The sequence below is a fragment of the Carassius gibelio genome, chromosome A2 (genome assembly GCF_023724105.1).
Source record: "Carassius gibelio isolate Cgi1373 ecotype wild population from Czech Republic chromosome A2, carGib1.2-hapl.c, whole genome shotgun sequence".
Classification (NCBI taxonomy): domain Eukaryota; kingdom Metazoa; phylum Chordata; class Actinopteri; order Cypriniformes; family Cyprinidae; genus Carassius; species Carassius gibelio.
In genome coordinates, this window is record NC_068372.1 from 14,232,403 (window position 1) to 14,258,940 (window position 26,538).

Below are 26,538 nucleotides of genomic sequence, written 5' to 3' on the forward strand. Positions count from 1 at the left end.
CTTTGTTTATTTGCTGATTTAAATTAGATAATGCTGGGACTCAAAATTAAATTGTAATCAGGAAATAAAGTGTTACGATTTTGACAATTTGAAAATAGAATTAGGGTCTCAGAACCAAGTGCATTCTGAAACTCTCTATATGGTAGGCATTTTCTAGGACCTGTTTTTGTCTTGTTTTAACCTGATGCTAAGGTGAGTGTTATATGCATTAGGATTTTGTAGGATTGTATTGCACTTTTTGTTTTCCAGATTTTATACTTTAGTAATTAGGATTAAGTAATGATTAAGATGTATTTTGTCTTGTACTGGTCCTAGATCAGCTCCACAATGAGGACATAAATCGAAGTTTGTGTGACTAACAGCAACACCAAGAAGTAATATACTACCATAAAAAGCAACCAGCTAATTATTTTCTTTTTGGCGCTCTGTTATAAATGTAAAGCACAACATACTGATATCCAATATACCATCTGCTGTTCAAGGTAGCTTTTGGACTGCTTTCTTTAGCAGCTTAAATGCCATATGCAGTCTAACGATGCAAAACAGTTATAAAAAATAAATAAATAAATAAATTATCCTTCGCAGACAGCGATTGCCTTAAATCCAGAGTTTTCCCCCGGGAGTCCCCGAAGGCACTCCAGGGAAGTCTGTAGAGAATATGCCTTAAAAAATATAGCATTTAAAATGTAAATAACATTTCTAACTCTGAAATTATTTCTAACTAATTATTTGTTAAGCCTTAAATGTTGTGTGTGTGTGTGTGTGTGTGTGACACAGAAGTAAAAAAATCAACATTGTTTTTAATCTAAGAAAATATTTTATTTATTAGGCAACTCCTTGCATTACATAAGGTTTTGTAGGAAACTCAGCTAAAGTGACATTATGATATACACGCTGACCTCAGTAAGACCTCCTCAGGATCATATTCATTAGAACTGAACATCTAGACCAATCTGCCTACCCATATGGTGTAGTTTAGAAGCCGCATTCATCTTTTTCAGTGCTTCAGATAAACCCACATGACAGCCGCCTAACCTTAAAGCATTCCGGGCTTAATTGCCTCCGTTGTGAACGATTTTGTGGTGGGTGTACACAAAAAACAATATTTTCAAGGCAATGGGTCCAAAAAAATTATATTTTGATGATAGCCATTACTGAGACGGAGAGTGTACAACATGGCAATCACATGATAAAATGACAAAAAAGGATGTGCGTGGAACACGCCAGTTATTTTTACAGGCCAAAAAGAAACATACTTATCTGTGTTTTTCAACCATTTCTCTCTCTCAAAAGCAAAGGTACACATTTGCATGTCAATCACTATAGAAGCTGACATTAGAGACAACATGAGAGAAGTGGTGAAAAAATATCACAGAGGCACAAATGTAATCATTTCCTTTATGATTCCCAGCTTATTGCTTATTGAGAAAAAGAAATCCAAGAGCAGTTCTGAGACTCGCCTGTCTCAATATCAATGAAGCTTAGCTACCAAAAAGTAGTGCTATTCAAACATAATAAATTATACGAATTCCTTTTAATTATAAGGAGAAGAAAGAAGTGCAAAGTACACAGTCACCATCGAGGATTGTTTGAATCCCTCAAATCAAATCAATACACCAATGCACACAATATTTTCTTACTTTAATAAAAATAGATTGCAAAATGACTCAATGAAAACATTTCTTTCTGCGTAAAGAAACCACAAATGCCAAAGGGTGCCAAGCATTAAAGGATTAGTTGAAAAAGTTTAAATTCTGTCATCATTTACTCATCCTTGTGTCTATATCACACTTATATGGACTTGTTTTCTTACACAGAACAGAGTAGGAGGTATTTTGAATAATGTGCTAGTCGATCTTTTTAAAACTAGAATGAATGGAGACCTTGCAAAAACAACCACAGAAAGCACCACAAAAATGGTCCACACACATCAAGCACTACATTCTAAGCCTTCTGAAGTTATACAATAGATCTGTGAGATGAAATTCTGACTGAAATTGAAGTCATTATTCACTGATGCTGTACACGCTGTGACTTTGTGACTTGAGAACTGGATCAACTGATTCATTGAAAAGATCTGAGTCAAATTAACAATTCCTTATTAACCAGACTTTGCTACTTCTCTCAAGAACTTTAGACAGCTAGAGATGATCTAACTTTTGTCTATTCCTCACAAAAATGCAGCTTCAAATGGATTTGTATTATGAAGACCTGTTAAGATACTGTTATGTTGGGGTTTTTTTTCTTTTCTTTTTTTCTTCATTATTATGGTGACTAGGACATTATTAAAGCCTCAACATAATGGAAGTTCCCTTTTAGTCAGTCACTCTCGAAGTCAAGTCGATGATGAGTGATGAATTGGGATAATAACCAATGCAAATTGGCATGTGATTACTGCATCCAGCTGCCGCTGATCACAGTACGAGTATAAGAGGCAGCAAATACACCACATTTATTCATCCTTTCGCTTCGGAGATGAGCGGTAGTGCTCACTACTGCCCTCTACTTTGGTGTCACACAGAGAGCCAATGAGTGCGGGCGTTAAAGCACAGCAGCGGTGGTCACAGTCACATGGCGGAAACAGAAACCATTGTCATGCAGACAGCCACATCAGTAGTGTGCTGTGGACAGCTCCCCTGCGTGCTTCAGAACACATAGAGCATTTCTCTACAAGAGCAACACGCGTGATAGTTTTTTTTTTAAGATTGCTCATAACCCGTGCGTTTCTGGGTTCAGTCGTTACCTGGCACCTCGGGACAGTTCTGATCGCCATCTCACGTGCCTGGGAATAGAGCATGTTGAGCAAGTGATCGTGGATGGCGCATGTTCTATTTGTGGGGACATGATTGTCTCTGAGTTGCATGACAGACTCAAACGTGACGGGGTCCCTCTGCCTCTGCCGTGATTCAGTGTCCTTCTCGGCAATTGGGGCAGGACTGCGTCCGGTGGAGTCAAGAGGTGATTTGAGGATCATAGCGACGGATTTGACAGAGATGACAGCTATGCTTTCCTGGGCCGTCGAGAATGTTGGGCTTGTGTGGAATCCTCCACTGCATCCCAATACTTCGAGGTTGGATGAGTGGTTTCTCAGTGGAGGTCATGCTGGTTTTCAGAGCCCCCCTCTGCTGGTGCCATTCTTCTCAGAGGTGCATGAGGCGCTTACAAGATTGTGGAAGCCACCTTTTACTACCCAAAACAAATCTTTTAGCTCCTCCGCTCTCACCACCCTCAATGGTGGAGCCACTTTGGGGTGCATGCGCTTTCCTTTGGTGGCACGGCAAGTGGCCATGCAACTGTGTCCTATGGCCACTTCCATTCTGCAGGGTGATCCATGTCTCCCCTCATGGGCCTGTAAGTATTGAACAGGCTTAACTGGCAATGCTTACAGAGCTTGTGGGGAGGCAGTTTCTGCCCTTCACGCCATTGACCTGCATGAGAGTGGTCGCACGCTTCGATAGATGAAGGTGACCGCACAGTCCCTGGATCATGCGATATCCACGTTAGTGTTCCAGGAGCGCTATCTTTGGCTGTGTCTGTCCGATTTGAAGAAGCATGATAAGGTGCAGTTTTTGAATGCTCCCATGTCTCAGACCGGCCTTTTCAGCGACGTTGTCGAGAGCCACACCCAACAGTTCTCAACAGCACAGAAGCAGACAAAGGCGATTAAACACATCCTGCACCAGAGGAAACCTGCTGCTTCCACCCCTGCAGCTACCCCTACTTCCACGCAGCAGCTGCCTTCCACCAGACAGCGTCGTGGAGCCGGTCACAGGCAGGTTGCCCAGCCCATCCAGGCCCCCACTAAACCTGTTGGTAAGTGAAAGTGGCCCTCAAATGGGCAACCCGGAAATGGAGGAGAGTGGGGAGATGTTGACCACCGTACTCCCTCTCCTGGAGGAGGCCGGGTGGAAAATCCTTTGTTTAGTTTTGTTTTTGTTCCGCCTGCTGGAACTTCATTAAAAGAGTGTTTTTCTCAGTCTCTGGGTCTCAAGTGGAGGAGTGTTGTGAACTGTGCATCACAGGGTCACTTCAATCAAGCCTCAAGCCGGGACCCTGTGTTTTTTCCCACATACAGAGGAATCAGGTAAGTGCTACACTTCAAACCCATACTCCGCCCTCTGCTATCACAGGCCTTGGGTCGAGTCCCTGTGTTCCACCTTGCTGCCCCACTGTGGTATGTTGGTGGTTCCGTTGGTTTCTCTGGCATGGTCTCTCAGAGCCTGGTTTGAACTCCCCAGTTAATCTCGGTGGCTGCTGCAGATCATCAGATTCGGCTACGCAATTCAGTTTGCCCGGCATTCCCCCAAGTTCAGGGGCATCTGCTTCACTTCAGTCAAGACTGTCGATGCCTCTGTCTTGCGTGCAGAAATCTCAGTCATACTGGCAAAGAACGCGATAAAGCCTGTCCCTCCAGCAGATATGAGGTTGGGTTTTACTACATCTTCACCAATGTAGTGGAGGCAGCCCTTGTTCCTTTGAGAGAATGAGGGAGTCCACATTATACATTTGGCATCGACGACATCGGCTCATACTTGAACAGTCTCACAATTAGTTGTGCGCACACAGGGACCTGGTGCTCGGAGACCTTGGCTAGCTGGGTCTCTGGATCAACTGGGAAAAGAGCATACTCATGCCAATGCAGAAAATCTATTTTCTTTGCATGGAGTTGGATTCAGTCAGTCAGACAGCACACCTCACCCAGGAACATGCTCAGTCTGTGCTGAACTGCCTCAAGAATTTATCATGGAAGACGACAGTCCCACTGAAATTCTTTCAGAGGCTCATGTGGCATATGTCCGCAGCTGCCGCGGTAGTTCCACTCTGTCTGCTCCATATAAGACTGCTTCAGCACTGGCTCCATGGCCGAATCCCGAGGTGGGCGTGGCGACCTGGTACTGACCGGCTTCAGATTACACCGGCCTGCCGCAGAACCTTCAGCCCATAGACATATCCCTAATTTCTTCAGGCAGAAGTACCCCTGAAATGGGTATCCAGTTATGCTGTGCGTTCAAGTATGCCTCGCCCTCTGGCTGGGGGGCCACATACAGTCTCATGGGTTTAGACAGGTCCCCAACTGCATTGGCATATCAATTGCCTTGAGTTTCTAGCAGTATGCCTTGCCCTGAGCTGCCTCAGATGAGGCAAGTGATGTTCTGGTCCACACAGACAACACTGTGACCTTTGTGTATATCAACTGGCAAGGCAGATTACACTCATGTAACTCACCCACCACCTTCTCCTGTTGAGTCAGAAGCATCTGAGGTCCCTTCGTGCCATCCACATCCCGGGAGTGTTCAATCGGGCAGCCCACGAGCTGTCTCGAGCAGCACTTATGGGAGAGTGGAGACTCCACCCACAGGCGGTTCAACTGATCTGGAGTTGGTTTGGAGTTGCTCAGGTAGACCTGTTTGCATCTCCAGAAACCACCCACTGCCAGTGGTTCTACTCCCTAACCAAGGCAACATTCAGTACAGATGCACTGGCACACAGCTGGCCTGCACAAATATGTGTTCCCCCCAGAGAGCCTGCTTGCACAGACACTGTGCAAGATCATGAAGATCATGTCTTGTTAGTGGCTTCATATTGGCCCGACAGGACCTGGTTCCCGAAACGTATGGTCCTTGTGACAGCCCCTCCCTGGCCGATTCCTCTTACGAAGGATCTGCTTTTTCAGAGACTGGGAAAAAACAGATCTCTGAGGAGATATTTGGTCAAAGCCGTGCTTTTCTTCTTGCAGCAAGGTTTGGAGTGTAGGCTGTCCCCCTTCACCCTTAAGGTTTACGTTGCTGCTATTTAGTCCCATCACAACCCTACAGAGGGGAGGTCGGTGGGGAAGCATGATCTGAACCACAGGTTTTTTTCAGGGGGGCCAGGAGATTAAATCCTCCTAGGCCTTCCTCCCTCCTTCTTGGAATTTGGCATTGGTGCATAGAGCCCTACAAGCTGCCCCCCTCAAGCCTTTGCGGTAAGTCAAGTTGTAGTTTCTGTCTATGAAAACCCTACTACTGACTGCATTGTCTCGATCAAGGTATTTTTGGTCGATTAATCATGTCTTCAGTTTTGGTCGGTTGATTCCAGTGCAACACTGAGACCTGGCCCGGCTACATGCCCAAGGTTCCTATCACTCCCTTCAAGGACCATTTGGTGGAACTGCAAGTGCTGCCCCTGGAGGAGGCAGACCCAGACCTTGCTTTGCTCTGTCCTGTACACACACTGTGACAGTACATATATAGAAATCAGAGTTTTAGGACCTCAAAACAGCTGTCTGTTATGGTGAACAGCAGAAGTGGTAAGCTATCTCCAAGCAGAGGATGGCCCACTGGATAGTGGATGCCATCACTTTGGCCTACGAAGCACAAGGTGTGACCTGTTCACTCAGGCTGCGTGCTCACTCCACCAGGGGTGTTGCATCATCCTGGGCACTGGTTTGTGGCGCCTCGGTAGCAGACATCTGTAGAGCTGCTGGCTGGATGACTCCTAACATGTTCACTAGATTTTGCTGTTCCATTAAACAATTGCGCCACTGACCAGAAAAAACCTAGTCTAAAGTCAGTGGCGCGTTGCGCGTTGTTCATTATGCTATTTTAAGGGCGCATGCTTGACCATAATGTATAGCGTGCACAACGCGCATACACTTTGCTCATGTAATCTACACAGATGCAACAGTTATTTTCGCAAATCATAAATTGTTATACTAAAAAAATATTAACATATGAGATGACGGAAATCATTGTGGTGTGCCACGAAGATGTGAACAAAATAGGCATAAATCTAGCTTACAAATTATTCAGGCTAATTATTCTCCCATCCCCATACAACACAACTTCTCAGTCTTTCACTGCTCTTACAAGAACATCAGTCTCCTCGGCTGTGAACCGCTCCTGGCGTGCGCCTGGTAAATACGCCATAATAATAGCAATCCATAATGGAACTTGCGCACCTGCTTTTAAAGGGAATGTTGGATGACGCTCTGATTGGTTTATTTCACGTTACGCCCAAACCACACCTATGAATAATGAAGCTACTTCAGACCAACCCACTTTAGATTTGCGCCGGGCGCAAGAGCCATTTATCCCGCCGGGAAAATAGCAACAGCGCCGAGACCCGCCCACAAAGTTACTTGCGTTTCGCGCTTTGACACTTGCGTTTCAGATCGTTAAAATAGGGCCCTAAGTCTGGTTGGAATAATGAATTTTCCATTTGACAAAGAGGGCAGTGTGAGTGTCACAGTGAAGACAGAAAAAAAGAAAATTAAAAAGGGAGCATAACACAGAAAGTCCAGTCAGATATCAAGGAAAACAAGGACAGAGTTTTAACTTCACTGAGTGACCTCCAATGGAGGAGAACACAGAGACTAATTAGTTTATCAACACAGGGTGTCAGTAAGCACATGACAAACAGATGTATTTTGTTTTTCAAATAAAGAAAAAAAAGGTAAGGTGAGTAGACACAAAAAGTGCAAAAGAAACTCTAGAGAGGGACTGACCAATGCCAACAAAGACCACTTGGAAGCCCTCCTCCTTCAGCGAGGTCAGAGTCATCCCATTCTGCCCCAATCCCTTCTCAAGAACAACCTGTCGAGCAAAAAATAATAACAATAATCCACACTGCATCTGTCTCAGCTGCCTCCATCTGTCTGTATGATTCACATAAAAAGGATGTTAGCGTCAATTATTCTACACTGCTGTGAATTCCAGGATATAATTACATCAATCATCCTGGAATCTTTGTATACAGACGAGTATAGTAATGTTACATTAGTGCAAACGGAGTAATTATATGGTCACTGTACCGCTTTTTGTTGGTGTACAAATGACAAATAGACCTGTGGTTCACAAGTGGTGGGTCACAGGTCTATTCTTAAAAGGTAACGGGCTGCAGGGGAAAATAAATCAAATAATAGAGAGAGCAAATACAGCAAATAATAAAGTAAACCTAACAATATATTTATCAACATATTCCCATATATTTTGTTGTTGACATTAAAGGCTGTGTTTCCAGTCAGTTTGAACAATATTTTGTCACCTAATAAAAGCCAGTTAAATTAGTCAAGATGCCAACATTGAATGCTTACATGACATTAATCACAAAAACTAACATATGCAAGGTAAAGGAAAAGGAATGGACCAAAACTGAAATTCCGACCGATAGTCAAAAGTTTATTATTTCATGTGACAATGTTAAAAAAAAAATACATTTAAATAGTTGTTCTGAATGCTATATGTGAATTTCTGCATCATAACATTATAATATAAAGTATTAAAAATGTATATTCATTTTGATATTTGCTAAATATTACATTTAACACCCTTATTAAGTTATTAGTGTTTAAAAGATTGTAAAGACAGAGGAAATTAGCAGCACAATTAAATATCCAATAACATGCGATATATAAACTACTGTTCAAAAGTTTGAAGTTGGAATTATTTTATTTTATTTATTTTTTATGCACACTTTCTTTTTGTGAGTGATTGACTGAAGTGATTGACTGAAAGGGAATGTCTTGGTTATGTATGTGACCCTTTATACATTTTTATACATTTTATAGATTTTCTGGAAATAACTGTGCAACATTTTTCATGATTCATTGGTAGAAAGATCAACAGCACAATTTATTTGAAATATAAACATTTTTAACATTGTATATTTATTTACAGTTACCTTTTATCAATACCCAAACTTTTGAGCAGTAGTTTATATCTAATATCAACTTACATCATAAATGAAAAAGCAAATGATATGATAATGATTTGTCATCTTTTATCAATACCCAAACTTTTGAGCAGTAGTTTATATCTAATATCAACTTACATCATAAATGAAAAAGCAAATGATATGATAATGATTTGTCATCCTAAAACAAATATAAAATAATTTATCATATTGTTAAACCTATGCAATTAATAGTAATATAATTGCATGTTAGTGTTTGATTGTAATGATGACTTTTATGAACTTCTAATCAACTTTTATGAACTCTTCTATTTAGGACCAAGAGAACTTAGACATTTCTTTTTTTTAATAATGATTTGAGTAAAATTCAGTGTTTTTGTTGAATGGTGGAATGGTGGAATCCTCATCAGCATTCATTTTCACATTTAAACGAATTGGAAATGAAATTTGGCTGAATTATTTAAATCTTTTGCTGAAAATGAATAAAGTGCTGATGTGAAGGTCATTATATGGGACTTAGTGTGCCCCTTACCTAACCTTAACCAACCTCAATCAAGTTTGAGAAATCCTTTCTCTTGCCCCTTCTCTCTCTCCAGCTCTCTCAAGACTAAAATCAAATTAATCATGGTCAGGTGATCTGGATGAGGATTATCGATTGCCATTTCTCACCATCACAGCTCTCAGGTAATGGACAGATGGATGCCTTTGCCACTTGCCTCACTAATGTGGCTTTTAATTGTGTTTTGTTAGCTTGCTTTTTTCCCTGCATGGTTACTAATGTCAATGACATTTGGCTGTTGATGGGTTGGAAGGATGTGGCATCCACCCCATCTCTCTTTCACTGGTACCTTTACACCAAGATCCTTCATCAGATCAATCTCAAACTGCACAACCTCATAGGGCAAACGGAACTGGGGAATTTCAGCAGTGCTGCAAACAAAGAGAGGGAGACACATAAACATAACTTTTAATATTTGCAATTGTATATTTGTAGCATTATATTGATTAGTTATGATCATGATGCACTGATCGATCAGTCTGCTAAGCTCTGTTCAACTTTGTCTCATCAGCAGTCTTTCTAGCTCATGCTTGTGCCATTTCTCATTGAAAATGAATAACGTCCAGTTGCTTTGCTGTTATGCAAATCGATGTTTGCGTGAACAAAAACATTTCACAAGTGAAAGGTATCGTTTACTCATCATGTGTGATTAAAATAATAATATTAGGTATAAAAAGATGGTTTATAATTCAGACTTCTTCAGTAAATAACCTTAGGGACAAAGAACACCTGTCCAAATCGCACATGTAATCCCTTGGCTCTTAAGCATGTGTTCCACTCATTAAAACTCCAGGAGGAACATATAACAGAGCAACTTATATTACCAACACAAAACCAAATACATAAATAAAAGATAAATATTCTGATATACACTTCTGTTTGGGTTTTGTAAGTTTTTATTTATTTTTTATGTTTATTATTATTGTTATTATTATTATTATTATTATTATTATTAAAAGAAGATTATTATGCTCGCCAATGCTGCATTTATTTAATCAAGAATACAGTAAAGCAGTAATACTGTAAACTATTATTACATTTTAAAATAATGTTTTATACTTTACTATTTTAAAATGTAATTTCTTCCTCTGATGGCAAAGCTACATTTTCATTACTCCAGTCTTTCAGAAATCATTCCAGTAATGTTGATTTGGTTTTATTATTATTAACATTAATTTGATCAGTGTTTAAAACGTTGTGCTCCTTAATATTGTTGTAGAAACTATAAAAAAAAATTAGGATTCTTTGATGAACAAGAAGCTAAAAACCAGCATTTGTTTGAAAAAAAAATCTATAAATAAATAAATAATAATAATAATAACAATGTAAACAAGTTTAACGTAATATAAAAATGTTTTAATGTATCATTGCTGATTAAATGTATTAACTTTTGTATTTAAAAAAATTCTTACCCCAAACTTTGAACGGTATTTTCAATACCTAATGTTTAGAAATAACATTAATGATAAAATGACATTAAATGATAATAACAAATAAATAAACAAAAGTCACAATTAATAGTTATATAATTAGTTTGCATGTCCTTAAAATAATATTAATAACATACATAATATCCTTATACTAATAACATATAAAATGTTTTTGAATATTGATGTTTTGTAAGTCTACTTGTTTTCAAAAGCCTATTATAATGAATATTTTAGTGCTTGTTTATTTGATTGACAGTTAAGCAATCTATAGTCAATATAGTCAGTCAACAAAAACTAGACTACTGACAAGATGAATATGACAGGACATTGATAATGTTTTTCTAGAGAACAACATGACTGCAGTGTTCCACCAGCTAGACCAAGACAAACAATGTCTTTCCAGGCTGAGGTTAAGAAGATCAGTGCTTCATAAACGTTAGTTTAGCAGAAAAACATTCAGAAACATTTACTCTACCTGAGGCCACCAATGTATTTCTGTTTCTCGAAGATGGTGATGTTGTCATAGCCTAACCGAGCCAGGAAGGAGGCACAGCTGATGCTGGCAGGGCCGCAACCAATAAGAGCGATTCTTGTGTGGAAGCTCTCCGGCATTTTGTGTGCTGCGGGAAGCTCTGGATTCCTGATCTGAGGGATGCCCATCTTACTGAACACCTGAAAACAGCACAGAAAATTCCTCTAACAAACTTCACCTTTATTCTGGCTCCATAAAATACACATTTCCATAAATGCTATTTCCCCAGCACTTCAACCTCTGGAATATTTATCAATGTGCAAATTACAGTTCAAAGTTGACCTCCCTAGAGCTTTTTACAGTAAAGGCACAGATCTGCTCAGGCCAAATGAAACAACATTATGCCATGATTGCCTTATTCTCTTTCCTGTCTTATTGAGCTCCAGAAAGCCTTTCAGGCCCTGTTTGCATCATCTCATCTCAACTGACTGCTTACCAGAAGCCACCCTGGGCATATAATGTGATTTACTGTATGTGATGTACTGTACAGTTCCTGCTTTACACTAATGTAGGCACTGGTCTGTGTATGTCTGCGAACTCATACTGAGGAGAGGAGAAGAGGCAAGCAGCAGCTGATGGCCCTGTGTAGGGCTTATCTAATCAACAGGTTGATAAACAACCCTGGCCTTTCACATTTAAGAAGAGAGGAGTTGTCATCTCTGTGGTGAGAGGTGACGGGGCAAGGCAGCTGATGGGATGGTACAGTTGCCGTTCTCTTTCAGGACTCTCTGGACCTCTCAGAATGATTTTTTTTTTTTTTAAAGAAGGGGGATTTGAAAATGGAGAGATTCACTTTGGTCAGGTGAAGAGAAGAAGGGGTGAAGACGGGAGAGCTATTCATTTGACAGATAGACACACAAATTTCAGAAATAAAGAAAGCAGGTTATTGTAATGCTGGGTCATCCTACAGAAACGCTGCCATTTGTTGACACAACATATGTGGAAAAAATTGCCAGCGATAACCATGTGATTATATGGACATTTTTAGAACACAAAATATAAAGTATCGTTAGACATAACATATTTTTAACAAGAAAAATGCCACTAGGTTATGCATTAATTATGTTTTAATTTTAGTGAAATTACCGTATTTTCCGGACTATAAGTCACACTTTTCTTCATAGTTTGGCTGGTCCTGCGACTTATAATCAGGTGCGACTTATCAAAATTAATTTAACATGAACCAAGAGAAATGAACTAAGAGAAAACATTACCGTCTACAGCCGCCAGAGGGCGCTCTATGCTGCTCAGTGCTCCTATAGTCTACCACTGAGCAGCATAGAGCACCCTCTCGTGGCTGTAGACGGTAATGTTTTCTCTGGGTTCTTGGGTCTAAATAAATGCGACTTATAGTCCAGTGCGACTTATGTTTTTTTCCACATCATGACAGATTTTTGGACTGATGTGACTTATACTCAGGTGCAACTTATATTCCAAAAAATACGGTAATACACTGATAGACTGGAAAAAATGCTGAAAAAAACTTCCAAGAAATAACTCACATTTACATTTATAAAAAATATGAATAAAAATATGGTAATAGTATTTCATAATATTACTGTTTTTAGAGTATTTTTAATCAAATAAATGCATTCTTGGTGAACACAGGAGACCTCTTTCAGAAACATTAAAGGTGGCATCGGATTCTAAATTCACTTTTACATGGGGTCTTAGCAGAGTATGGACACAACCTTACTTGAAAATCTTACTTGTTTACTTAATGTAACCTTGGTTCCCTGAGATACGGGAATGAGTACTCCATCTTGCTAGATGCATATGGGAAAAAGCCTGAACTGGAGCCTTTTTCATTCATGCAGTGAAACTGCATGTCAAGTGGTTCATGCAGTGTATTAAAAAACAAACCAATGGCTAGGCAGTGGAGTGGCAACGAGGCCCGCCAAGCCTGCAAAAGCCCGCCAGAATGGGCGGGGCATTCTGGCTATATAAGAGGTTGTTCGCCACAGGATTCTCAGGTTACTTCGACTGAAGTGACGACTGAGTTGTGCAGCTACATAGGCTAAAAAGAGGCCCAGCCAGCTGCCTCATAAATATCTGCAATGGACACACCACTGGACCATGCCCAAGATAAGGTGATGCCCTTAGTCAAGTGGGCCGGTACTCTAATGGGGTATTGAAGCCCCAAGGAAGAGTACGCTAGCGAGTTGCTGTCTACAATCCATCTAGAGAGTCTTTGCTTCTTGATCGGGAGCCCTACATTGGAGTTGTGGAAGCAGACAAAAAGTTGCTCCGACAATATAGATTCTCATTGCTCTGACTGGGCAGAGCAGAGATAGCTCACTGTCCTCTTCAGAGGAAGGAAGTGTAACGGTAAGGAGGATGAGGAAGCAATTGTAAAAAAAATAGTATATTTAATGAGAAGCACACAAGTGAACAGTGGTAAACAGCAGGAACAAACGGGGTGAAGAGAGATGATGTCACAGGTGTCCAGGAAGTGGTGGTGAGTTGAGGCAGCAGGACAGCGTGACGAAGGAACTGAGATGAGCAATCCGATGTGGAGTGGATGGGGTTCCAGAGGGGTGAGGATCCAGCAAGGAGATAAGACAGGAAGAACGGGAACGAGAAACCAGGCATACTATAGGGAGCTTCAAACAACGATCTGACAAACAAAAAATGAAAGAATATATAGGGCATGAAATGATCAGTGTTGACGAGAGACACACAAAACTCCACCCACGTAGTGATTAACAGAGACGACTGTTTTACCAACCATGACTGGAAGCACGGAGAGTGTAATGACCTGTACTCTGAATGGAGAGGAGAGCACCTTAGGTACATAACTGTGCCTGGGTTTCAGGAAGACTTAAGTGTAGTTAGGCCCAAATTCCAGGCAGGCAGGTCTAATAGAGAGAACCTGCAGGTCCCCTATTTGCTTTACTGATGCCAGTGCTAGAAGCAGGGCAGTCTTCAGCGATAACGACAGAATGCTGGCAGACTATAGTGGCTCGAGGGAGGGGCCCTTCAGGGCTCTCAGCACTGTGGGGAAATTCCATGAAGGGATGGTAGAGGGATTCAGCCTCCTGGCACCCCTTAGAAAACAGATGACTGCATTGTGTCTTCCAACCTATTGGCCCTAGATCAGGGCATGAGAAGCATCCCTTATGCAGCAGCTCTTGCAAAAATGACAGCACCTGTCAAATCAAAAATCTAAATTAGCGCTGAAGGGGGCGCTAACAGAGCAGACTCAACTGTAGCACTTGCGATGCTGTTGCCATGATGCCCAGCATTCTCTGAAATGCTTTGAGTGAGCGATCGGAAACCAATATTGAATGAGCTTTACAGTCTCTGTATAGTCAGAGCTCGATCCAGCACAACTACAGCTCTCATTTGGGCTAAATCTAAAACTGATCCCAGGAACGATATTCATTGGCTGGAGAACAACGAGCTTCTGACAAAATTGACCCTGAGTCCCAGGTACTCCAAATGGCTGAAATGGAGGATCCTGTGTGATATTAATTCTGCCTCTGACTGGGCCAGAAGGAGCCAGTTGTCGAGGTAGTTGAGAATGCAGATTCCCATCTGTCTCAAAGGGGAGAGCAAAAATTATGCATCCAGTGAAAACAACCAGTCTCTTGAGTGAATCTGTGCAAGGATCTGTTTCAGCGTAGTCATCCTGAACAACCTTTTCATGAGGGCGTGATTCAGGTGTTTGAGATCAAGGATGGGCCCAAGGCCACCATCTGTTTTTGGCCTCAGGGAAGTAGCGGCTGAGAATTGCAGTGAATAACCCCATTTTATTGTCTCTAACACCCAGTTTGGCACTACAGGGATGGCCTGTCAGGCCTCAGCCCATGTGACAAGGAGTTGGATTTAATTGAGAGGCTGGTCACTGTATGGGGACCCCACACTCAGAAGAGGGAATTTGCTTTACCTGAAAATGCTATTAGAAAATTCCTCGTTAGACTAAATACTCTAATAGCAGTCAGTGAGAGGCGCAGTCATATACAAACTGTCAGTGATGTTGAGTCATTGGTGACAGCATTGTGCTCCAAACCACCCTGGAGGATTGAGCCACTCGGCAATGAGGGGCAGTGATCCTTACACTGCCAGATCAAAGAGCTGCATGGAGAGTGATGCAAGCGGGGATTTTGCCGGCATTAAATCACTCAAGCCTGAACGATCATACCCGCGAATCTGCCATTTCTACCTCCAAGTAACTGGGAAGAGAGAAACACAAGAGTGGGGGAGGCGGGGCTCAGCGACTCACATACAATTGGCAAGCTGCCCGCATTTTTGATCTGCATCAGAGGATTAAGCTGCTCGTATAACAAGGTGCACTGATCGTCATTTGTAATACACACTGGCAGATTAAACACCCATGTGTGTCAAGGATTGCTCGAGTATGGTCGTTCAACCCGCAAGCTCGTCGTTGTTTTCTTCGGGGTAACTGGGTGGAGAGAAACATGAGCAAAGGGAAGTGGGGCCGCCTTCCGTGATTGAACAGGGGCAGAAGCCAGTCTTTGAGTGCAGCCATAGTGACACACACAAATTTGAAGCTGCCAGGGGCAGCCTCTTCTCTGATCTACTTAGAAGGATAGAGCTGCTTGATGTAAAGAGGGGCACTGATCTTTACTTGTGAGACACGGATCGAAGCACAGCGGAAAGAGCAAGTATGCAGGTTCTGTGTAGGCCTGAGATCATTCAGACCCGGTTGCTTAGTTCCCAAGCTTCACCATTTCTCTCTCCGAGGCTTGCTCAGAGAGGAGAAACGTGAGAGCGGGGCTGTGAAAGGCGGTCCGCGAGTGGAGAAGAGCGAGCCACATGCTTGAGTTAGCATTCTGTCACAGTAAGAAAGTAGCTCACTGCCCTTCTGCGGTGGATCCGAGTGTAATTGAGAGAGAGCACGCAGGTGCTACTGTCATGAGATCAGTCAAACCGATTGCTTATTCCCTGACCTCGTTGTTTCCCAATCCGAGATTCGCTGAGAGAGAAGAAATGGGAGAGCGGGGCTGTTTTCAGTGAAAGACAAGTCTGCGAGTGGAGAAGAGCGAGACTCATACTCGAGTGAGCATTTCATATCAGTGAACACATAGCTCACTGCCCTTCTGCAGTGGTTCTGAGTGCAACGGGGAGAGCAAGCACACGGGTAAAGTGTCGGCATGCGATCGTTCAGACCCCGTTCTTGACTCCGCTGTTTTTCTCTCCGAGGCTTGCTAAGAGAGGAGAAATGGGATAGTCGGGCTGCCTCCATTAGAGAAGGTCCACTAGTGGAGAAGAGCCAGACTCATGCTTGAGTGAGCATTCCATCTCAGTGAACGAGCAGTCTCTATGACGGGTCTGTCCAGACAGATGACGTACTAATTGCTCTTTTGCATCATGAAGATTTCCCTGCATGGGATTTCCCTTAGCCCTTCCTTTATCCCCTAGGGGTGTATCAAATTTATTTTGGTTGGAGGGGTAGGAGTAAGGGGAAGGGCCAGATAGCGGGACATAGATTTTTCGGGACCACACTTCAAACGAAGGGTTATGAATTATCTCGGCAACATGGCTGCCACAGCGAACAAAAAGACACATAAATGTAAGCTTTTTTGGCATAAATATTGATTTTAACGAAAAGTAATCATTTGTCTTATGTTACATTCAAATGTGAGTGAGTTTACTTAAAAAAAGCAATTGTATTCTTTTGTCGCTGGATAATATAATGTAGCCATTCAGTTTTTAAACTGTATTTAATAAAAGTCTTGGGGCAGCGTTGACAAGTTTATTTTCTCCTGTATGTGTGAGCTGCGTGATTTCCGATATGTGTGTGTGTGTCAGTAAGCAGCTCATTAATACAGAACGATAATTCAAGACTCTAATGCACACTAGTATATCCGTGTATTGTAAGAGCTAGATGACGTATGATGACGTGTGACGGCATAGTAATGGTGTCCCAATCCTAAAGGAAATATTTTCTCCCCTACCCCTTGACACTCTGTTTCAAGGGACAAGGGGAAGGGGTAGGCGAAGGGGTATAAAATAGAATTGGGATTGGGCCTTAGTCATCTCTGAAGGAGAAGAAATCCGAGAATCCTGTGGCGAATGCCCGCTTATATAGCCAGAACGCTTTGGTGGGGCTTTGCAGGCTTGGCAGGCTTCATTGCCATAGGCTTGTGTAGCTCCGCTGCCTAGCCATTGGTTCGTATTTTTTTTTTTATACACTGCTCAAACCACAGGCCTAGCAGTTTCACTGCATGAATGACAAAGGCTTCAGTTCAGGAGAAAAAAGGCTTTTCCCCATATGTGTCTAGCAAGACGCAGTACGAGTGTAGTATCGAAAGGGAACTATTCAATACTTTTTTTAATACCCAAAAAAACTAAAGTCTCAATTATCAAGCCGTTTTGATTTTCTAAGCAGTATGACATTATACAGCACTGATGGACTGTCCCGTATTAGCATATTTCCAACCTCAGCCAGTTGTACGTTGTCCACCATTTTCGCTGTGCTCAAGCAGCTGTAGTGAATGTCTCGGTTACACTTTATTTTAAGGTGTCCTTGTTACAGTGTAATTATACATTTAAGTAGTGGGTAATAGTGTTGTCAAAAGACCCGGTACTTCGGTACCAAGTTGGTACAAAAAAAAATTAAATGTGACGGTACCAGGTTTCTTTACGTACCAGTACCGAGGTCCTGTTCAAACCCCGTTCAGCACTATGATTTCCGCAAAGCAGAAAATGAGGACGGAATCTAAAAATCCAGTCATGAAAATGAAACTTACATTTTAATATGGACAGTCATGGAATTTATCAAAGTTAGCATAAATTAATCAAATCAAATCTCCATATGGACCATTATCTGTAAATGTTAAGCCGCAAAAGTTGTTTGAAATATGAATCAGTGTTCTGCGCGTCTCTGTGTGAATTAATGAATGGCAGAGACGTGCGGGTTTGTTTACTACAGAGACTGAAGCGCATGACGCTTGCATTAATTTCAGCATCTGAGCTTCAGAGTTCTCTCTCCATCAAGCGATCTGAACTTTTCAGTTCATCTCAATGGACGCACAGCGCACCTGTATTTAATGCTCTGTAAACTCTTTGTGAAGGCGCACGACTCACCGTCGCTTTACTGATAGCACTGTTTCACACACATGCAAAGAGAGAGAGAACGAGAGTCTTACCACGCTGAATCGACATGCTATATGTAAACTATTCTTTGTTGTCTTCTCCTGTCAAAATAATGGAGTTCATTTAGAATTATTCATATGCATTTTAGAACAAGCAGAAGACATACCGGTTTCTCCGGTAGTGGGCGGAGCTAATGTGCAAATGGCAATTTCATTGCCTGGTGCTGATCTAGTTGTAACACAGGTTAAATGAAGTTAATTATTTTATTTACACATATTAGTTATATGATTTTCCCTTAATAAAAGTTGAAAAGTGATGTATTAAAAAAATTAAAAAAAATAATTTAACTCAAACAGTTGACGTATTAAGTTATTATTATTTGATTTGTGATTGACCAATGAGCGAGCTCCGTCATCACGCACTGTGTGTGGTTGGAGCATAGAGGAGAGAAGACGCGAGTCGATCTCTGCGATCAAAACTAGAAGTATATAGTTGAAGAAAAGTAGAAAACCTTTAATTTGATGAATTTTATACCGTGCAGCGTATGGAGAAGCCGAGTGAATGTTGTTGAGTCACATTTCACTCCAGGCTTATAGTGAATCGCGTGGGTATTCATCGTTCACCAACGCCATTGCTGGCCGATGCGTGCCTGTGAGACGTGCTTGCAAAAGATTAAATATAGAGGTAAATGATTAATAAAGGATTAAAAGTTCTTGTGAAAAATGAATATTGCTATGTTCTATCGTTTAATTGTACTATTTCACTCTAATTGAGTATAAGTGTGGTCATACTGAACCGCGTGGTTATTCCTCCATTTCAGTTCACCGGCGCCGTTATTTGTCACATGCGCCTGTGTGACGAAGACAAATAGGATTGTTCTACAGGTAAATTAGTGTAATATATGATGTCTTGAAACACATATTTGTGTGTTTAATTGTTTATTTTGATTGTTTCAATCTTTGATGTGAAATTATTTCTGAAATCACTAAATGAATGCTCTGGTCTGTGATCAGGCCAGGTTTTTTTGTCCCTTTCTTTTTTTTTCTTCTTCCTTGTATTTCTTTTTTTTCCCTTGGTTCTGGATTGTGATGATCTGTGATATCCTGTGAAATTCACGGTTGATGGCAAGCCACTCGAATCTGATACAGAGAGGAAAAGACTACAATTCATATAGAAGAGGACAATATCCTTTCTTTCATTCTCCAGTCTTGCTTTAAGCAAGACAATTCCTATTAGAGACTATTGAATACTTTTCTTTTGAGATCGACAAATACAGGGATTGACAGGAAACTGATCCGTGCTTTGAAGAGCATTGAACACTCTTGGTGTATGGTTACCCATAGCCATAAGTTGATTGAAATTGATATGTGATATTTTGAGAAAAGTGTTTTAAAAGAGAAAAAAGACACCACTCCTTTATTGCCCAACACACAGGAAGAAACTGGCTCTACACGGAGGTAAAACCTCGTAAAACCTCGCAAAGGTGTTAGGTGCCGCCCAGCCCGCAGCTCGACAGATGTCTGCCAGAGAGGCGCCGTGCGCCAGCGCATAGGAGGAGGCCACACTCCGTGTGGAGTGGGCCCTCACCCCCAGGGGGCACGGCTCGCCTTGGGAATGGTAAGCCAAGGCGATGGCATCCACTATCAAGTGGGCCAACCTCTGCTTAGAGACAGCCTTCCCCTTCTGCTGACCTCCAAAGCAGACCAGGAGCTGCTCAGAGCTTCTAAAGCTCTGGGTGCGGTCCACGTATATGCGAAGCGCTCTTACGGGACACAACAATGCCAAGGCTGGATCTGCCTCCTCCAGGGGCAGTGCTTGCAGGTTCACCACCTGGTCTCGGAAGGGAGTGGTGGGAACCTTGGGCACGTATCCAGGCTGGGGTCTCAGGACAACGTGAGAGTAGGCCGGCCCGAACACAAGGCACTCTTCACTTACCGAAAATGCTTGGAGGTCCCCGACCCTCTTGATGGAAGTGAGCGCGATCAGAAGCGCTGTCTTGAGAGACAGGAACTTAAGCTCGACTGAATCTAGCGGCCTCCCCATCCCCTCTGAAGTCCTGCCAGGACAATAGAGAGGTCCCAGGAGGGAATCAGGGGTGTCCTAGGAGGATGTAATCTTCTGGCACCCCTCAGGAACCTAACGATCAGGTCATGCCTCCCCAGGGACCGGCCATCTAGGGTGGAGGGTGACAGCCCACGCTCCAACCTTTCTTGCAGGAAAGAAAGCACGACTCTGACCGAGTATCTCCGGGGGTCTTCTCGGTGAGAACACCAATTCGTGAACAGACTCCACTTCAGAGCATAGGCCTGCCTCGTAGAAGGGGCTCTAGCCTGAGTGATAGTGTATACCACCGCTGGGGGCAGATCACTTAGGTCTGCCGCGTCCCGTCTAGAAGCCACACGTGGAGGTTCCAGAGATCTGGACGCGGGTGCCAAATGGTGCCAAGCCCCTGAGAGAGGAGGTCTCTCCTCAGGGGGATGCGCCAGGGAGGGGCTGTCACGAGGAGCATGAGTTCCGAAAACCAGGTCCGGGTGGGCCAGTAAGGCGCAACCAACAGGACCTGTTCCTCGTCCTCCCTGACCTTGCACAGTGTCTGTGCGAGCAGGCTCACTGGGGGAAACGCATACTTGTGTAAAGACCGAGGCCAGCTGTGTGCCAGTGCATCTGTGCCCAGGGGGGCCTGGGACAGGGAATAGAACAGCTGGCAGTGGGAGGACTCGTGGGAAGCAAACAGGTCTACCTGGGCTTCCCTGAATCGACTCCAGATCAGCTGGACCATCTGGGGATGGAGTCGCCATTACCCTGGGAAAGTGAGCTGGCGTGAGAGCGTGTCGGCTGCACGATTGAGCTCCCCCGGGATGTGGACAGCGAGCAGCGACTTGAGCCACGTCTGACTCCAGAGGAGGAGATGGCGGGCGAGTTGAGACATGTGACGTGATCGTAGATCGCCCTGTCGGTTGATGTACGAAACCGCCGCAGAGTTGTCCGTGCGGACCAACACGTGCTTGTCCAGTAACAGCGGACGAAACCGTCACAAAGCTAGATGCACTGCCAGCAACTCCAGACAGTTGATGTGCCAAAGCAGTCGAGGTCCTGTCGAGCACGCTATTGAACTTGGGGGGTCGCCGGGTGAACTGAATCGCGTAGCCGAGACGCGTGAAGAGCAATGTACTCTTGGCGTGCCCCAGCAGTCATACAGTAGGCTTAGGCTAACATGGCGAAGAGAAAGGCAGAGCAGGTGCCCCAGAAAAAGGTCTGCCTAACGTTTAAACGTGAGTGGCTAGATGAAATAGTCCAAACTGACACAAAAGATGGTCCAGGTAGGATAAAACTGACAGACATATTTACATATGAAGAAAGGAGTGGCGTGATCTGCAAATTCTGCTCGGAGGCCAAAGTGAAAGGAGAGTTCGCTCGGGGGAAACATTGGTCCGAGTGGAAGCTTGATTACCTTAAGCGTCATCTGACACAGAAAGTCCATGTAGACGCATTGAAAACATTAAGACTTAGACATGGGAACTCTATCGATAAAATTCTCACCGAAACTAATGAATCCCGAGAGAGACGAATTCAGAGAGCACGATCCGACCCTGAACAAATAAAAATATTGATCGACAATGTGATGCTAGCAATTAACACCAACATGTCCATGTTATCAGTTCAGGATATACACGATCACATGGCAAAATACGTCGACCTACCTCAGAGTTGGAGAAGCAAAAAATATGGAAAAAATTTGTGGAATGCATCAACTCAGTTGTGCAGACTGAGATGATAAGCAGCATAAGAAATGCTCGTGTCCACACACTAATTGTGGATGAAAATACCGATATCTCAGTGCATAAGATGCTTGTGCTTTACATTAAGTTTCGGGAGCAAACTGATTTCAGTTACAAGACAGTTTTTGCTGGAATCATTCAGCTTTCAGGATGCACTGCAGAAAACATCCTTGAAGCCATTACCAAGTTCTACGCAGACCATGCGCTAGACATGAACAAAATGGTCATGTTTACTTCAGATGGTGCTTCTGTCATGTTAGGCAGACATAAAGGACTAGCTGCTTTACTGAAGCGTCAGGTACCACACCTGACTGAGCAACACTGCGTGGCCCATAGGGGGGACTTAGGAATCGATGACGCATGGAAAGATGTCCCTATAATGAAAGAGGTAGAAACGCTACTCCGGACAGTATACTCCATGTTTTGCAGATCATCTGTGAAGAAAGCCAAATTCACAGAGATGGCAGAGGTTTTAGAAGTGGATTCGCTGTCTTTTAGACCTTTGAATGAAGTGCGTTGGCTGTCGTACCAAGCTGTGCACGCTTTTTTGCAAAATTTCAGCGCGTTGACCGAATACTGTGCAAAAGATGCCGACTCTGACCCCATTGCGAAATACTGTCATAGAAAACTAACCGACACCAAGTACAAATTTGCAATCACTGTGCTAGCAGAAGTGCTTGAGGAACTCGCTCAGCTGTGCACCTGCTTACAGCGCAGTAATCTTATGGTCATGGATGGGCACTGCATTGCAAGAGCGAAAATACAGAAACTAAGAGCGCAATATTTAGGAAAGCGAGTTCACTGGGGAAAACGAGCGCTCACAGTTTTGGAAAGTGAGAGTGCAGTGAACACATAGGACATTCTTCTGTTTGTCCATAAAGTTTGTGAGCACTTGGATGCCCGCTTCCCTGAAAATGAGCTCAAAGAGTGGGCTGCGTTTGAGCCGGACACGTTGGATCATGCAGTTGGTGAATTTGATCATGGGCTGAATGACGTGACCAGTCTGGCGAAGAAGTTTCAAGCGCTTATGGATGAAGCAGAAGATTCGGTCCCGGGGCGCATTTGTCAACAATACAACGAATTCAAGTTCATGGTTAATGAAAAAAGGAAAATCGGACTGCATATAGGCCTGCAGACAAGATGAGCCACATAGCCAGATAGGCCTATCATCCTCAATGACATTCAAATAACATGTTTTGTTACCTAGTGTGTTGCACTAGTTTGTTGCAGTTATTAAATTGTTTATATAGGCTACCTTTAGGAAAATTTACACCATGTCAATTTAATAGGCCTATTATTGTTAAGCACTGCATTCACATTTTTCTTTCATTGAAGTTCCACTTAAATGTTTTACCTGCTGAGAAATTACTAAATATCTTGGATACTTTTATTTTTTTATATATCATTATCAGTCATAATAACCAGTGAACCAGTCATAATAACCTCTCTAAACCTTATTGAAACCTAATCAACCAAAGATCCTTTAAGTTCAACTAAACTGACTGGTAAAACACCATCATTAAAATCTTCCCAAAGTCCTACCATTATAAAGGATATTGAATAAATATCAACCTTGTAAATATATTGATGCATTTGCTGTCATCTCTTTGGCTAACGCAGGCTCGTAGTCATTTTCGGCAGGTCGTGCGAATGCAAATTGCTCACAGTACTGAAATGTGCGCTCAGAAAAAAAATAATTTGCTCAGTGCTGAAAAAAATTAGAGGGAACATTGGTGGAGAGGCGTTGCATCTCTGAATCGTGACCTCTTGGCCGCTGGCGAAAGGGGGCGTTGTGGGTGAGAGTGAGGAGGCTGCGCATCGCTCATTGTCAACCTACAAGCCTTGCAACTCGGAGGAAGAAGAATTTGCTCTTTTATTGAAAAAGTGGGTGTCACTGGCCGTTCGACCAGCGGCGGAACAAAACGAAACAAAAAGCTGAAGATTCTCCACCCGGCCCTCCTCCGGGGGAAGGAGTGGCGCTGTCTTCGCCAGCTCCTGAAGAGCAGTTCCCCACATCTCCGAGTTGCCCGTGTCAGGGCCGCTTAGTCGACTTCCTTGAGGACTTCGCAGCCGGGAGTGATACGGGGGGCGCCGCTCTCCTGCGTGGGGCTCGAAGCGCCGGGCTCGGAGAACTCTCAGCACGGTGCGGAGCTGGTGTGGAGGATGCAGGGGGGCGCCCACGGCGATGAGTAGGCTGAGGCGCTGCCCGCGACGGAGTGGTGGCAACCGGAGGAACATGTCGGGGCAAGATTTGTTGGATGGCCTCAGTCTGCTTTTGTACCGCCGAGAACTGTTGGGCAAAGTCCTCGACAGTGTCGCCGAACAGGCCTGCCTGGGAGAGGGGAGCATCGAGAAAGCAGGCTTTGTCCATGTCCCTCATCTCAGCCAGGTTCAGCCAGAGATGCCGCTCCTGGACCACCAGCGTGGACATCGCCATTCAGAGGGACCGCGCCGTGACCTTCGTCACCCGTAAGGCAAAGTCAGTCGCCGTGCGCAGCTCCTGCCTCAACCCCGGGTCGGTACCACCCTCGTGCAATGCTTTGAGCGCCTTGGCTTGGTGTACCTGCTGGATAGCCATGGCATGCAGGGCGGAGGCAGCTTGGCCCGCAGCACTGTAAGCCTTGGCAGCGAGCGCGGCCGACAGCTTACAGGCCTTGGACGGGAGATGCGGACGATTCCTCCAAGTGGCGGCGTTTTGTGGGCACAGGTGCACCGCAACCGCTCTCTCCACCTGGGAAACCTCCACGTACCCCCTTGGTGCCCCGCCATCTAGGGTGGGGAGGATGGAAGAGGGAGACGAGCGGCTTCTGGCGGTGAAAGGGGCCATCCACGACTTCGTCACCTCTTCACGCACCTCCGGGAAGAAAGGCACCGGAGCAGAACGAGGTTGTGAGCTGCGTCCCGCGCCGAGAGTCACCTCCAGCCCGATACTCACGGCTGCCCGGGCAAGCATGGCCGACAACTCCAAGTCAGATTCGGCAGCAGCTACAACACCCGAGGGGGCAGCCCCGCCGAATCCTCATCCTCAGAGGTCGATAACCCATCCCCCGATGCAGCAATCGACATCTGATCTTGGGGCGGCGCACTGAAAGACACGCTGGGACCACTGTGAGACGGCCCAGCAGAATCAATCGGCAGCTGCACGGGACAGGTGCTGCGGGAGGAGTGAGAGGTCCGTGGGGCGTGGCCCAGTGGAGAAGCTCTCACTATAATCCTCAGATCTCCCAGAGCGCCAGCCGGCGGCCCTCTGCTCGAGCCAGAGAGACCGGGACGTGTGGCGATAGAGGGGTCTGCTGCTCTCCCCTTGAGGAGTGAGAGACGCGATCGCAGCGCTGCCATCTTCATACGCCCACAGTAGACGCATGAATCATCCACGAGCGCAGCCTCAGCGTGTTGGACGCCCAGAGACAACGCTTGTGACCGTCAACCGAAGACAGGAAACGACCGCATCCAGCAGGACATGGCGAAACGGCATCTTGAAAAGACGCGAATCGTCCATGATTTGCGCTTTTAGAAAACTGTCTCTTTTAGCCGAAGCGCCCAGTGGAATCGCCGTTTCACAGGGACACCACTGTACCGCGCCGTCACACCGACCAGGAACAGCTTCTTTAACACAAAGATTAATTGGCTTTGTGGTGACTGCTCTCATCAACTACTCGGCTCCGAAGCAAAAATCTAATGAGTGGATGCACCTGTCGCCCTATTTATACCCGTTGGCACGGGGAGTGGCTCAGGTATGTTAATCCACTAGCCAATTCTCATTGGCGTTTTCTCTTAAATTCAGAGATGATTGGCCTCCCAGGTGAGACCCCATATGTCGTTCGACATAACTCGTAGTGACCGACAGATAGGGAACCGTTGATTTTCACTGGTATCGGTACCGAATACTGAAATTGTGGTACCGTGACAACACTAATGGGTAATATTAATTACCTAAATGTACTTGCTATACGGTTTTAGTTAGGATTAGGGTTTGGCTTGCATGTAATTATGCATAATTAATTGTTATTATAATAGTTAGTACATGTAACATATGCAATAAGGACACCGTAAAATAAAGTGTCACCAACATTACTTTTAAAAGGAGTAACTAGTAATGAGTAATAAATTGCATGAACCCAACACTGTTGAGAACACAGTGGATTATTATTATTTATTTATTTTTGAGGGTAACGCACCAGGGTGGTAGGTGGTAGTGGTGGTAGTAGGCCGGGGTGAGCAGTAGCTCATTATCATAAAAAAAAGTGCACTGAAATGGGTCGCTGTGAACAGAGCTGGTAAAAAGGGTGTTGTTTTACATTACTGAGGAATTTTAACCAAAGTATGTTGCAGATATTTAATAAAGACCCTAAAGAATAATACCAACTTGTAGAAAAAATGGGAATCCGATGTCCCCTTTAACAAAAAATTTACAGACTCCAAACTTTTGAATGGTAATATATAAATATGGTTATACTTCAATACAGTATTTGCCAAATTGGATGATATAAATAAGTGTTTACA

At 43.8% G+C, this 26,538-nt stretch overlaps 1 protein-coding gene across 1 annotated transcript in view; it reads right to left on the reverse strand.

Moving 5' to 3' along the window:
- The window catches only part of LOC128027277 (dihydropyrimidine dehydrogenase [NADP(+)]), a 154,596-nt gene that overhangs the window by 75,488 nt on the left and 52,570 nt on the right, over positions 1 to 26,538 (reverse strand). Inside the window, exons 6-8 of the mRNA XM_052614718.1 lie at positions 11,138 to 11,334; positions 9,522 to 9,603; positions 7,487 to 7,574 (exon numbers count right to left, since the gene is read on the reverse strand). Coding sequence (XP_052470678.1) covers positions 7,487 to 7,574; positions 9,522 to 9,603; positions 11,138 to 11,334 — 367 coding nt within the window. The remainder of the gene's footprint in view (positions 1 to 7,486; positions 7,575 to 9,521; positions 9,604 to 11,137; positions 11,335 to 26,538) is intronic.